The sequence below is a fragment of the Salvelinus alpinus genome, chromosome 7 (assembly GCF_045679555.1).
Source record: "Salvelinus alpinus chromosome 7, SLU_Salpinus.1, whole genome shotgun sequence".
Lineage (NCBI taxonomy): Eukaryota > Metazoa > Chordata > Actinopteri > Salmoniformes > Salmonidae > Salvelinus > Salvelinus alpinus.
In genome coordinates, this window is record NC_092092.1 from 6,654,623 (window position 1) to 6,669,066 (window position 14,444).

Here is a 14,444-nt window from a genome sequence, read left to right on the forward strand (position 1 = left end):
TTGACTCGGTGACTCGGTTCCCCCTGTATATAACAGATATTGTTATGTAATTTTCTGGTGTCACTTTTTGATTTAATTTTTTTTACTTTAGTTTATTTAGTAAATATTTTCTTAACTCTATTTCTTGAACTGCATTGTTGGTTAAAGGCTTGTAAGTAAGCATTTCACGGTAAGGTCTACACCTGTTGTATTCGGCGCTTGTGACAAATACAATGTGTTTTGTATGTAACTTCAATGATTATGTATGCACTCACTACTGCAAGTCGAAAATGTGTGGATACAACCTTTGGAATACAACATAAGTCATGTTTGGATGTACTCTCACCCACAACAGTTATTAAAAATGTGTATTACAATTGATGAAGTAACTTTTTTGATGCTGTTTGTTAATATCTTGGTCATTTCAACTGTAATTATAAAGATGATTGAGCTGGGTAGGTCTTCCTACTGTTTCTGTCACCCGTGTTACCAGTGTGATAACATGACTGACAGCTCCTGTTCTGATTAGAACAAGACAGAGTTGATGTAGAGGGAAGGTCTGATAGCCTAGTGCTCTGATGTCCCCTGGGTCGTGTTCAATTAGAGAGAAAATATTTTTTAAATGGTGAGAACTATTATTTGAGTTTTCCATTGCGAAACATTTTGCCAAGTGTGCTCAACTGAACACAACCCTGCACTCTGCTAAACCAGTTTTAGTGGTAGTCCAGTTCACTCAGGATCCCACCAGCGCTCCTATTCCCTTAAATCATTAAGAGCACTGCAGCCAACACTGTACCTGGCCAGCAAAGAACACTGGCCAACAGCCCATTAAAACACTAATCTACTCATCTCTCTCTCTCTGTCTCTCTGTCTCTGTCTCTCTCTCTCTCTCTACACAGTGAGCACTAAGCAGTCGCTGCTAATCTTCTCCTCCTGACTTAGCCCCCCTTTCCCCCACTCCCCCTCCTCCTCCTTTCCCAGGCCCTCTGCCAAGGTTACAACAGGGATGAGAGAGGGAGGAAAGAAAGGAGGGGGAGGGGAAACGAGGACTGCAGGGGAGGGACCTGCAGTATGCATGAGGAGCTTCGGTGAAGAGAGAGGGAATAAGCAGCAGAATCATTTCTGGAGCTGAGCAGCTGCAGGGTATAGAGTTGTGTGTGTCCGTGCAGGATGCATGGCTTTGTGTGTGGTGTGTGACACAGGGACTTGCCCCGGCTCACTTAACTCACACCCATAGAAGCCACAGGACGTTCCCAGAGCTGCTGCTGTATTAAACAAGGACTGCACTACAGGAACAACCTGACAAGGAGAGAGGAGAAGAGAGAAAGGAGAGAGAGAGAACACAGATAAGAAGAGGAGGAGGAGAGGAGAGAAAGGAGAGAGAGAGAGAGCACAGAGAAGAAGAGGAGAGGAGAGAGAGAGAACACAGAGAAGAAGAGGAGGAGGAGGAGAGGAGAGAAAGGAGAGAGAGAGAGAGAACACAGAGAAGAAAAGGAGGAGGACGGGGAAAGAGAGAAGTACACAGCGTGTTGGAGAAGAGTAGAGGAGGAGAAGAGGAGAGGAGGAGAAGAGGAGAGGAGAAGTGGGGAAGAGGAGAGGAGGAGGAGAGAAGTGGAGGAGGAGAGGAGGAGGGGAGTACACACCGCAGCTTGTATTAGAAGGAGAAAAGGAAGGTGAGAACTGTTGGAGTGGTTGTAAAGGAGCTGAACTTCCTGTCATGTTTACTTCAGTCCGGACCCTTTGTGTTCAGGGCACAATGTCCAGGCTACTATCCTCAGAGTCTGGCCGCTGCCTATGAGACCGTCCATACAGCCGCTGCCTATGAGACCGTCCATACAGCCGCTGCATACACCGAGCACTGTCGCTTTTACCGTACTTTGTTGTTGGTCAGGAGGGAGGCACAAAGGGAGCTGAAATGCAGAATGTACCGGAGGAATGGAGGGAAGAACAGAGGGCTGGAGGAGGAGGAGAGATGGATGCTAAACCCTGGGAGGGTAGAGAGGCCTTATTCCAAATAAACCCTGTAAACTCCAAACAGGACATGGACAGAGGGAAAGAGAATGGAGAGACCGGGGTTAAGGAGAGGAGGAAGGAGAATGGAGAGATGATGAAGGAAGGGGGAAAGGGGACGGATAAAGAGTCGCTGATGATGGAGCTGACCCGTTTGGTTCAGAAGACAGTGAAGGAGAGTAGCTGGTGGGAGAGGAGAGGCATCGACATCACTATCCTGGTCCTGGCCTTTCTCCTGTTACCTCCAGGTAATCCATACACCTGTCTCACACACTCCATACACCTGTCTCACACACTCCATACACCTGTCTCACACACTCCATACACCTGTCTCACACACTCCATACACCTGTCTCACACACTCCATACACCTGTCTCACACACTCCATACACCTGTCTCACACACTCCATGCACCTGTCCCACACACTCCATACACCTGTCTCACACACTCCATACACCTGTCTCACACACTCCATACACCTGTCTCACACACTCCATGCACCTGTCTCACACACTCCATACACCTGTCTCACACACTCCATACACCTGTCTCACACACTCCATACACCTGTCTCACACACTCCATACACCTGTCTCACACACTCCAAACACCTGTCTCACACACTCCATACACCTGTCTCACACACTCCATGCACCTGTCTCACACACTCCATACACCTGTCTCACACACTCCATACACCTGTCTCACACACTCCATACACCTGTCTCACACACCTGTCTCACACACTCCATACACCTGTCTCACACACTCCATACACCTGTCTCACACACTTCATACACCTGTCTCACACACTTCATACACCTTTATCAAGGCCAACATGTTATTATACAGTATATTTATATAGTGTAGGTTTACCTCATTCAGTTCATCCTACCCCCAGGTAAGACATCTACCTGCACACTGCAATACATACACCCGTCTCACAGACTTTATAGTGGTCCTCTCTGGCTCAGTTGGTAGAGCGTGGCGCTTGAAATGCCATGATTGTGGGTTCGATTGCCGCTGGGTCCACCCACATGAAAACGTATGCATTCATGACTGTAAGTCGCTTTCGATAAAAGTGTCTGCTAAATGGAATTATTATATACTAAAGGTAAACATATAGCATAGTTTTACCACATTCAGTTCACAAGGTAAGACACCGTGTCACAGCTTGATCTGAAACACCTGTCTTGTGCTTGTCTCCAGCCCCCACCAGGTGTCTCCCATTTTCCCCATTATCCCCATTATCCTCTGTGTATTTATACCTGTGTTTTCTGTTTATCTGTTGCCAGTTTGTCTTGTTTTGCCAGGTCTTACCAGAGTGTTTCCTGTTTCTCCTGTTCTCAAGTTCTTGTTTTCTAATCTTCCCGATTCTAACCTTTCTAGTCTTCCTGATTCTAACCTTTCTGCCTGCCCTGAACCTGAACCTGCCTGCCGTTCTGTCCCTGATTGACTTTGCCTTGGATTACGAACCTCTGTCTGCCATCGACGTGCCCTTTGCATGTCCCTTTGTTATAATAAATATTCTGAGAACCGAACAATCCGCCTCCTGTGTCTGCATCTGGGTCATATCCTGAGTTGTGATAGTACGAACTGGCCATGACTGACCCAGCAGACTCGGACCAGCTCCGCAACGCTGTCTCCTTCCAAGGAGCTGCGATTGGAAGACACGAGGAGTTACTTCAAACCCTTATGGAAGGACTCTCGCAGCATGCGATGACCACGCTTTTTTGTGGCGGAGGTTAGAAAGGTGTTCGATTCTCCGTTGGAGAGAGGCTGCTCGGAAGCTACTTCAACTGTGCCAATGTGCCTCCGTCTTCTCTTTGTGGAGAAGAAGGACAAAACCCTGCGTCCGTGTATCGACTACCGGGGCCTTAATGACATCACGGTTAAAAAACTTTACCCTCTACCACTCATCTCCTCAGCTTTCAAGCCTCTCCTGTGGGTGACGATCTTCTTGAAGTTGGACCTACCATCTGGTTCGGATACGGGAAGGAGACGAATGGAAGACAGCTTTTAACACGGCTAGCGGGCACTACGAGTACCTTGTTATGCCATTCGGACTGACCAACTCTACCACAGTGTTCCAGGCCCTGGTCAATGATGTGCTCCGTGACATGTTGAACCGGTTTGTGTTTGTCTACCTTGACGACATCCCTGTTTTTTCCCGTTCAGCTCAAGAGCACGTCCTCCACGTCCGACAGGTACTTCAGCGTCTCCTGGAGAACCAGATTTTTTGTTAAAGCAGATAAATGTGACCTCCGTCGCTCCACCATCTCCTTCCTAGGATACGTCATCGCTGCAGGAAATATTCAGATGGATTCTGACAAGATGAAAGCGGTGGGATATTGGCCTCAACCCACATCCAGAGTGCAGCTGCAATGTTTCCTGGGGTTTGCTCATTTTTACCGCCGTTTCATCCGGGGTTACAGCACCCTAGCTTCCCCTATCTGAGCACTCACCTCTCCCAAGGTTCCGTTCACGTGGTCTCCAGCAGCTGACCAGGTGTTCTCGGACCTCAAGCATCGATTCACTACAGCTCCCATCTTAATTCATCCGGACCTGTCCCGTCAGTTTGTGGTGGAGGTCGAGTCTCAGCGTTCTGCCCAGGATCAAAAGCTGCATCCCTGTACTTTCCTTAATGTCGCTGAGAGGAACTATGACGTGGGAAATCGAGAACTACTCGTGGTCAGAATGGCGTTGGAGGAGTGGAGGCGCTGGTTAGAGGGGGCGGAACATCCATTCTTAGTGTGGACTGACCATAAGAACCTGGAATATCTCTGCACCGCTAAGCGCCTCAACTCAAGGCAGGCTCGATGGGCCCTGGGTCCAAGAATGTGAAGCCTGACGCGCTCTCATGCCTGTATAGCCCGTTGCTACACCATCTGACCCCGAGACCATCCTCCGTACCTCCTGTCTAGCGGCTGCAGTCATCTGGGGTATAGAGAGCCTGGTCTGTAACCAGATGTTTGTCCCAGACTCTGCCCTTTCTCCCGGTCCTGAAATGGGTGCATTCCTCTGGTTCCCGTTGGACCCTGGCTTTCATCCGACAAAGTTTTTGGTGCCCCACCATGGTTCCTGACGTCTTTACATTCGTCGCCGCCTGTACTGTGTGTGCACAGAATAAGACTCCACGGCAAGCTCCGGCTGGCCTCCTTCAACCACTCCCTGTTCCTCACCACCCCTGGTCCCATATATCCCTGGACTTCGTCACTGGTCTTCCTCCATCAGATGGCAACACCACTTTCCTTTTGGTGGTGGATAGGTTTTCCAAAGCCGCCCATTTCATTCCCCTTCCCAAGTTACCCTCAGGCAAGGAGACGGCCCAGCTCAGGATGCAGCACGTCTTCCAGATCCATGGACTTCTGGTCGACATGGTCTCTGACCGCGGTCCTCAGTTCTCGTCCCGATTCTGGAAGGCGTTCTTCACCCTCATCGGGTCATCAGCCAGCCTGTCATCCGGTTTTCATCCCCAGTCTAACGGCCAGTTGGAGCGAGCCAATCAGGACCTTGTGACGGCTCTTTGTTGCCTCATCTCCGCCAACCCCATCAACTGGAGCAAGCAACTTGTTTGGGTGGAATACGTCCACAACACCCTTCCCTGCTCGGCCACTGGTCTCTCGCCTTTCGAGTGTTCCTTGGGATATCAGCCCCTGCTCTTCCCTGAGCAAGAGGAAGAAGTCAGCATACCCTCTGCCCAGATGTTTGTCCGCCGCTGTCGCTGTACCTGGAAGAGAGCCCGGTCCGCTCTTATCAAGACCACCTCCAGGTATCGTCTCGGGCAGAGGGTGTGGCTTTCCACTCGGGATCTGCCCCTCCGGATGGAGTTCCGCAAACTTTACCCCTGCTTTATCAGCCCTTTCCCCCCATCTCTAACATCCTTAGCCCCACTGCTGTTCACCTTCTATAGCCCCTCACCCTCCGTATACATTCCACTTTTCACGTGTCTAGGATTAAACCTCTGTCTCACAGCCCTTTGTCTCCTTTTGCCAGTTTGTCTTGTTTTGTCAGGTCTTACGAGCGTGTTTCTCCTGATCTCAAGTTCTTGTTTTCTAGTCTTCCCGGTTCTGACCTCTCTGCCTGTCTTGAGCCTGCCTGCTGTTCTGTCCCTGATTGACTCTGCCTTGGATTACGAACCTCTGCCTGCCCTCGACCTGCCCTTTGCCTGCCCCTTTGTTATAATAAATATTCTGAGAACCGAACAATCCGCCTCCTGTGTCTGCGTCTGGGTCATATCCTGAGTCGTGATACACCTGTCTAACAACGGCAAAACTGGTTGAAATGACATCTTTTCAAACAATTTTGCTCACTGGGTTTTAGCCAGGTTGACAATTGGTTCAATAGTGAGAGTAACATTTAGTCTGGTTAAACCAGGCTAACGCCTTATAGTCTTTATAAAGGTAAAACATATTTGTATAGGTTTACCACATCCTGTGTAACATGCAGATGTGTTGTAAATACACAGAGAGAAGGGAAGTGAGAAATCCACTGTACAAAAACATGAAGGATTATGGCTGTAAAGTAATCCCAGATTTGAGTCATCTGGCCAAACAAGGTCCTCCAGAGGAGAAGGGTCAGGACCAGAAACGGATACCACGTGCTTGATAGCAGAATAGAATGTTCAGGGAAGCTGTTCTCTAATGAGTTTCAAATGGCAGGAGTAGAATGGAGTGGAACTGTGTTGCAAAATTGTCTAATGAAGATCTATTTTATGCTTATTTATGTAGCCTGGTCGCAGAGCTGTTTGTCATGACAATGACCATAGCAGTTGGCAAGGCATGAAAAATAGATCTGGGACCAGGCTAACGCTAACGGCTAGATGTTTGCCTATTCTACATTCCATAATGTGGAATATTTGCATCTAGAACAACGTGTAAACTTTCCACTCTTTGTTTGACCCCATTTCCTCCCAACTCCTTCCCCATATCCCTCTCTCCTCATCTACTCAACTACATCTCTCCTTCCCCATATCCCTCTCTCCTCAACTACATCTCTCCTTCCCCATATCCCTCTCTCCTCAACTACATCTCTCCATCCCCATATCCCTCTCTCCTTATCTCCTCAATGACACCTCTCCTTCCCCATATCCCTCTCCCCTCATCTACATCTCTCCATCCCCATATCCCTCTCTCCTCATCTCCTCAACTACATCTCTCCTTCCCCATATCCCTCTCTCCTCAACTACATCTCTCCATCCCCATATCCCTCTCTCCTCAACTACATCTCTCCATCCCCATATCCCTCTCTCCTCATCTCCTCAACTACATATCTCCATCCCCATATCCCTCTCTCCTCATTTTCTCTACTCATCTCCCCTTCTTCGTTTCTCCTCCAGCCTTTCTGCTGCTGGGCTCATCCCAGGTCCTGGTGTTTGTCCTGGGCATGGTGCTGATGGGGGTGTCCCACGCTGTCATTACCGTTAAAGGAACCCACCTGGCCAGCCACGGATCGCTGAGCGAGTCCCCTGCCTGGGCCGAGTTCTGGGCCGTGTTCTTCATAGAGGTAAGAGAGAGTGAGAGGGGTGGGGGGGGGGGGGGGGCATCTGTGATCTAATGTCACCAGATAGATGGCATAATTGCTGAATTTTCAGCTAGTAATTCAGCTATCTGTCTGTCCAGGTGTGTGGGTCGTTCACTGCAAGGGCAGGTGTAACAGGCCACATTAAGATGCATCATGCCCACACCAACGTGATCGGCCTGGGTGACTCCAGCACCTGGAAGATACCCTGTCTACCCCGGAGCGTCTACCTGTTCATCGCACCCCTGACTGTACCCATTATCACTCCTCTGGTGGCTCTAGGTGAGGCAAATACAGGGTCTGTGTGTGTGTGTGTGTGTGTGTGTGTGTGTGTGTGTGTGTGTGTGTGTGTGTGTGTGTGTGTGTGTGTGTGTGTGTGTGTGTGTGTTTCCAGGTGTAGGTTACATCATGCTCTGTCGCTGTTAGGTTGCTGTTGTTTGAAACAGGAACATGTTGAGACCTGTGTTAAGCTAATCATGTTTGAAAGGCTGACAATAACATTATTGTTTAGGCCCCTTCTTATTTACATTGATATTTTCACTCCAGGCTGTGATGGTGGAATTGTCTGTGTCTGTATCTGTGTGTGTGTCTCTGTTTCTCTCTGGTCCCTGTCTCTGTCCCTGTCCCTGTCCCTGTCCCTGTCCCTGTCCCTGTCCCTGTCCCTGTCCCTGGTCCCTGGTCCCTGGTCCCTGGTCCCTGGTCCCTGGTACCTGGTCTCTGGTCTCTGGTCTCTGGTCTCTGGTCTCTGGTCTCTGGTCTCTGGTCTCTGGTCTCTGGTCTCTGGTCTCTGTCCCCGGTCTCCGGTCTCTGGTCTCTGGTCTCTGGTCTCTGGTCCCTGCCCCTTTGTCCCTTGTCTCTATCTCTGCCCTTGTTCCTGTCCTTGTCTCTGTCCCTGTCGTGTGACTGTATCTGACTGTGTGTTGTAACTGATTGTGTGTGTCCCTGACTGTGACTGTATCTAACTGTGATGTCCTCGTGCGCTTTCGAGTGGATCACTTACGACAATTTACTTTGAAAGGTGTGTTGCATTATTGGGAGAAAAAATTCTCAGACTTGCGCCTACATATCGACTGCATGAACTTTACAAAAATCATATGATCAAAGGTCATGAAGTTCTGACTGCAAGTTTCTGCAGTTTCTCTTCACTAACTTCATCTGGCAGCCATCGGCTGCATTGTGGGAGGATCTATCGTCAACCAATCATTAGGCTGTTTTTATTTGACCCACGCTTAACGTGACCAAAGACATGACTGAAACAGGAACCAACTGCGCCGCATCTCATGTGCACAGTGGATATAAAAACAAATTAATGTGATATTTGAGTCTCTCTCTCTCTCTCTCTCTCTCTCTCTCTCTCTCTCTCTCTCTCTCTCTCTCTCTCTCTCTCTCTCTCTCTCTCTCTCTCTCTCTCTCTCTCTCTCTCTCTCTCTCTCTCTCTCTCTCTCTCTCTCTCTCTCTCTCTCTCTCTCCTTCTCTCCTTCTCTCCTTCTCTCCTTCTCTCACTCTCTCTCTCTCAATCTCTCTCTCAATCTCTCTCTCTCTCTCTCTCTCTCTCTCTCTCTCTCTCTCACCAATTGATTGTACAACGTACACACATACAGTACCAGTGAAAAGATTGGACACACCTACTCATTCAAGGGTTTTTCTTTACACACATATAGTCAGTGAGTGTATGATATTGTGGTTGGAGACATGTTTATCTGGTCATTATAAAGAACAACATCACTGAGCCTTGCAGTTGGAAAACCACATTACTGTCGTAGATGCGCCCCCCCCCCCCCCCCCGACTTCACTCCTCTACAGACGGTTGCTTTCAACCTACCACTCAAACGAGCCTCCCCCCCCCCCCGGTCTGTGTGTGTCCTGTAGGTCAGCTGAAGGACCACTCGGTGAGCCAGGCCCTGAGGACAGTCCTGCTGGTGTTCCTGGGCTTCTACTCTCAATACTGGCTACTGATGCATGTGTCTGGGTTCCAGCGTGCGTACAGCAGCCTCCTCTGCATGCTGCTCTGCAGGGCCATGTTCTCTATACCCTACATACACGTTAACATCTTCCAGGTGAGATGGTGAACGACACGCATGTACACACACGGACGGACGGACGGATGGACGGACGCACGCATGCACACACACACACTTGACTAAATTGTGTTACTTTTTTATTATTTTTTACTTTAGTTTATTTGGTAAATATTTTCTTAACTCTTTCTTGAACTGCACTGTTGGTTAATAAGGGCTTGTAAGGAAACATTTCAAGGTAAAGTCTACACTTGTTGTATTTGTGACAAATAAAGTTTGATTTGATTCGATAACATCAAAGTCAGGAATAAATGGGTAATGCTGATCTGGTCATTATTTGGGTTGATTAGTATTTGGGTCAAACTGTTAACTCAGTCTTTCGTAGAAAAAGCTCCCCCCCCCCCTCCTCCACACTTCACAATGCACCATTGTGTCCTCACAGCTTCTACCAGGAAATCTAACATTTCAGGCAGTTCAAAGGCTACAGAAGAAAAAAACCCATTCATGCATAACTTTCCCAGACGGAGCCTTTCGTTTCCAGTCTATTGTGTTAATGAGTACAAAAGTTTTTTTTGAAGTGGGATTGAATGAAACAGTGGTTATTGGTGTAGTTAAACCCATGGGGTAGAGGTTGGGGGGAGGGAACACTTGTGTCAAAAGTAGCGCACTAAAATGGGAATACGGTGCCATAGGGCCCTGGTCTAAAGTAGGGCACTAAAATGGGAATAGGGTGCAATCTGGGAGGCAGTCCTTACGTCCTTCAGGGTTGAGTACTAAACCTGAAGGAAAAAACCTCTTCCCCTAATAGTATGTTGTTGTACTGTTTGCTATTGTTGTCCCCATCCTCCCCGGTACTCCCACGGTGACTGTCCCTCTCTGGCCCTGTATTGTTGTCCCCATCCTCCCCGGTACTCCCACGGTGACTGTCCCTCTCTGGCCCTGTATTGTTGTCCCCATCCTCCCCGGTACTCCCACGGTGACTGTCCCTCTCTGGCCCTGTATTATTGTCCCCATCCTCCCCGGTACTCCCACGGTGACTGTCCCTCTCTGGCCCTGTATTGTTGTCCCCATCCTCCCCGGTACTCCCACGGTGACTGTCCCTCTCTGGCCCTGTATTGTTGTCCCCATCCTCCCCAGTACTCCCACGGTGACTGTCCCTCTCTGGCCCTGTATTGTTGTCCCCATCCTCCCCAGTACTCCCACGGTGACTGTCCCTCTCTGGCCCTGTATTGTTGTCCCCATCCTCCCCGGTACTCCCACGGTGACTGTCCCTCTCTGGCCCTGTATTGTTGTCCCCATCCTCCCCGGTACTCCCACGGTGACTGTCCCTCCCTGGCCCTGTATTGTTGTCCCCATCCTCCCCGGTACTCCCACGGTGACTGTCCCTCTCTGGCCCTGTATTGTTGTCCCCATCCTCCCCGGTACTCCCACGGTGACTGTCCCTCTCTGGCCCTGTACTGTTGTCCCCATCCTCCCCGGTACTCCCACGGTGACTGTCCCTCTCTGGCCCTGTACTGTTGTCCCCATCCTCCCCGGTACTCCCACGGTGACTGTCCCTCTCTGGCCCTGTACTGTTGTCCCCATCCTCCCCGGTACTCCCCCGGTGACTGTCCCTCTCTGGCCCTGTACTGTTGTCCCCATCCTCCCCGGTACTCCCACGGTGACTGTCCCTCTCTGGCCCTGTACTGTTGTCCCCATCCTCCCCGGTACTCCCACAGTGACTGTCCCTCCCTGGCCCTGTACTGTTGTCCCCATCCTCCCTGGTACTCCCACGGTGACTGTCCCTCTCTGGCCCTGTATTGTTGTCCCCATCCTCCCCGGTACTCCCACGGTGACTGTCCCTCTCTGGCCCTGTACTGTTGTCCCCATCCTCCCCGGTACTCCCACAGTGACTGTCCCTCTCTGGCCCTGTACTGTTGTCCCCATCCTCCCCGGTACTCCCATGGTGACTGTCCCTCTCTGGCCCTGTACTGTTGTCCCCATCCTCCCCGGTACTCCCACAGTGACTGTCCCTCTCTGGCCCTGTACTGTTGACACCATTGCAGAAGTATGTAACTGATTGGATGGGCCCATAGAGATGAATAATAATGTCTATAGGTAGACCTCCAGCAGCCCGATCATGCTGGACTCTGCATCCCAACTTTCTACTATATCGTGAATGTGTCCAGGGCAGCAACAACATGCCAACAGTTTCTCTCTGGGTATCTTTCTCTTCACTGAATCAGCCGGGTTTCACACACCCCCTGAGCAGATCTTTCCATTTAAACCGTCCTCTCCTGTTCCGTACAGCACATCGGCCTGTCTATGTTCTCCCCGACCCGCCGGCCCAAGAGGATTTACCAGATGACCCACGGAGTTCTGAACCTTCCCCGGAACCCCCTGCTGGACTGGACCTTCGGACACTCCCTCATCAACTGTCACGTGGAGCACCACCTGTTTCCCTTCCTCTCTGACAACATGTGTCTCAAGGTACAATGTGTTTGTGTCCCAAATGGCACCCTATTCCCCATAGGGCTCAGGTCAAAAGTAGTGCACTACCTAGGGAATAGGATACCATAGGACACAGACAGTGTGTCTGTCAAATATGTGTGGGGGGAAGTCAGGATCGGGGCCAATTCCATTTCACATTACTAATTGAAAAGCTATGAGGAATTGATCAAATTGAAATGGAATTGACCCCAACCTTGCTTACATTACAATAACAGTATATCTGTCAAATATACATGAATTAAATAAGCTTCTTTAAAGAAAATTACATTCACTTTCACCTCTTAACTACGTGGAACTTTATGACAACTGCTGATGTAACAAAAAAATGTCTTGATAAAATAAATGTGATCGATATGAACCTATTTCCTTTCCTCCCTCCTCTCCTCTCAGGTAAAGCCCATCGTGTCCCAGTATCTAAAGGAGAAGGAGCTCCCATACCAGGAAGACACATATCTCTCCCGCCTGCAGCTCTTCTTTCACAAGTACCAGGAGCTCATGGTGTTCGCCCCGCCCATCACCGAGCTGGTGGGGGTGCAATGATGGAGGGGGGAAAGGGGAGAGGAGAGAGGGAGACAGAGAGAGGGCAGAGGTGGAGGATGACATGCACCTACTAACTAACCCATGCTGCTGTATGCTGTCATTGGAATAACAGATTGTTAACACTGTCCTATCTAGGAGGATCAATAAGAGGACAAGCTCAAACTAACACAGCTGCAAATTCATCAATTATTCCCGTGGAAAAACGACAAAATTAATTGTAACAAATACATTGTCCGTTTGTCTTCATAATCTAAGACATGATAGCTACCAATGATCTCTATTCAAGACAATGTGTGTACTTCAGGCATTTTATGGTACATACATATTTTCATAAACTGACGTGTATTGTTCCCTTATGTGATCTATCATAGCAATAAAACAATACAAAAACACACCACATAACCTAGACAGTGTCCAAATCATATGAACATTTAACAATATTAAACAGATAATATCAATGTGATGTAATTGAAAAACCTTTTGATACCTGCTACAGATGTCTTTTTGATTTCAAGTCTCATAGGCCTCTCGTCCAAACTAGTCCACTACTTTTGACCAATGCTCATAGGCCTTTCGTCCAAACTAGTCCACTACTTTTGACCAAGGCTCATAGGCCTCTCGTCCAAACTAGTCCACTACTTTTGACCAATGCTCATAGGCCTTTCGTCCAAACTAGTCCACTACTTTTGACCAAGGCTCATAGGCCTCTCGTCCAAACTAGTCCACTACTTTTGACCAAGGCTCATAGGGCTATCGTGCAAACTAGTGCACTACTTTTGTCCAAGGCTCATAGGGCTATCGTCCAAACTAGTGCACTACTTTTGACCAAGGCTCATATGCCTCTCGTCCAAACTAGTCCACTACTTTTGACCAAGGCTCATAGGGCTATCGTCCAAACTAGTGCACTACTTTTGACCAAGGCTCATAGGCCTTCCGTCCAAAGTAGTCCACTACTTTTGACCAAGGCTCATAGGCCTCTCGTCCAAACTAGTGCACTACTTTTGATCAAGGCTCATAGGTCTCTCATCCAAACTAGTGCACTACATGGAGTAGGGTGACATTTAGGACACATTCTGAATATGTCTAACTGACTGAGGAGATGAATCAGACCAGGTGTGTATTTACCACAGACCGATGGTGTTGCTGGTGTGTATTTACCACAGACCGATGGTGTTGCTGGTGTGTATTTACCACAGACCGATGGTGTTGCTGGTGAGTATTTACCACAGACCGATGGTGTTGCTGGTGTGTATTTACCACAGACCGATGGTGTTGCTGGTGTGTATTTACCACAGACCGATGGTGTTGCTGGTGTGTATTTACCACAGACCGATGGTGTTGCTGGTGAGTATTTACCACAGACCGATGGTGTTGCTGGTGTGTATATACCACAGACCGATGGTGTTGCTGGTGAGTATTTACCACAGACCGATGGTGTTGCTGGTGTGTATTTACCACAGACCGATGGTGTTGCTGGTGAGTATTTACCACAGACCGATGGTGTTGCTGGTGTGTATTTACCACAGACCGATGGTGTTGCTAGTGTGTATTTACCACAGACCGATGGTGTTGCTGGTGTGTATTTACCACAGACCGATGGTGTTGCTGGTGTGTATTTACCACAGACCGATGGTGTTGCTGGTGTGTATTTACCACAGACCGATGGTGTTGCTGGTGTGTATTTACCACAGACCGATGGTGTTGCTGGTGTGTATTTACCACAGACCGATGGTGTTGCTGGTGTTAATTTTTTTAGTGTCTGAAACAGAAAACTGTTGTTTGCACTGAAATGACAGTAAATATGAAATAAATCAATGAATCATGTCTGTGCCATTGTGCTATGTTTTCATTCTGAGAAATGTCCCTTAAACTGAGACGTTGTAGT

General features: G+C 48.8%; 1 protein-coding gene across 1 annotated transcript; it reads left to right on the forward strand.

Annotated features, from left to right (window-relative positions):
- The first annotated feature begins 892 nt into the window (after positions 1-892).
- LOC139580367 (fatty acid desaturase 6-like) lies at positions 893-14,383 on the forward strand. Its single transcript, XM_071408983.1, has 6 exons — positions 893-2,237; positions 7,330-7,496; positions 7,613-7,793; positions 9,381-9,568; positions 11,819-11,998; positions 12,410-14,383. The coding sequence occupies exons 1-6, from the start codon at positions 1,895-1,897 to the stop codon at positions 12,557-12,559; spliced, it is 1,209 nt and encodes a 402-aa protein (XP_071265084.1). The 5' UTR covers positions 893-1,894; the 3' UTR covers positions 12,560-14,383.
- The last annotated feature ends 61 nt before the right edge of the window (positions 14,384-14,444 follow it).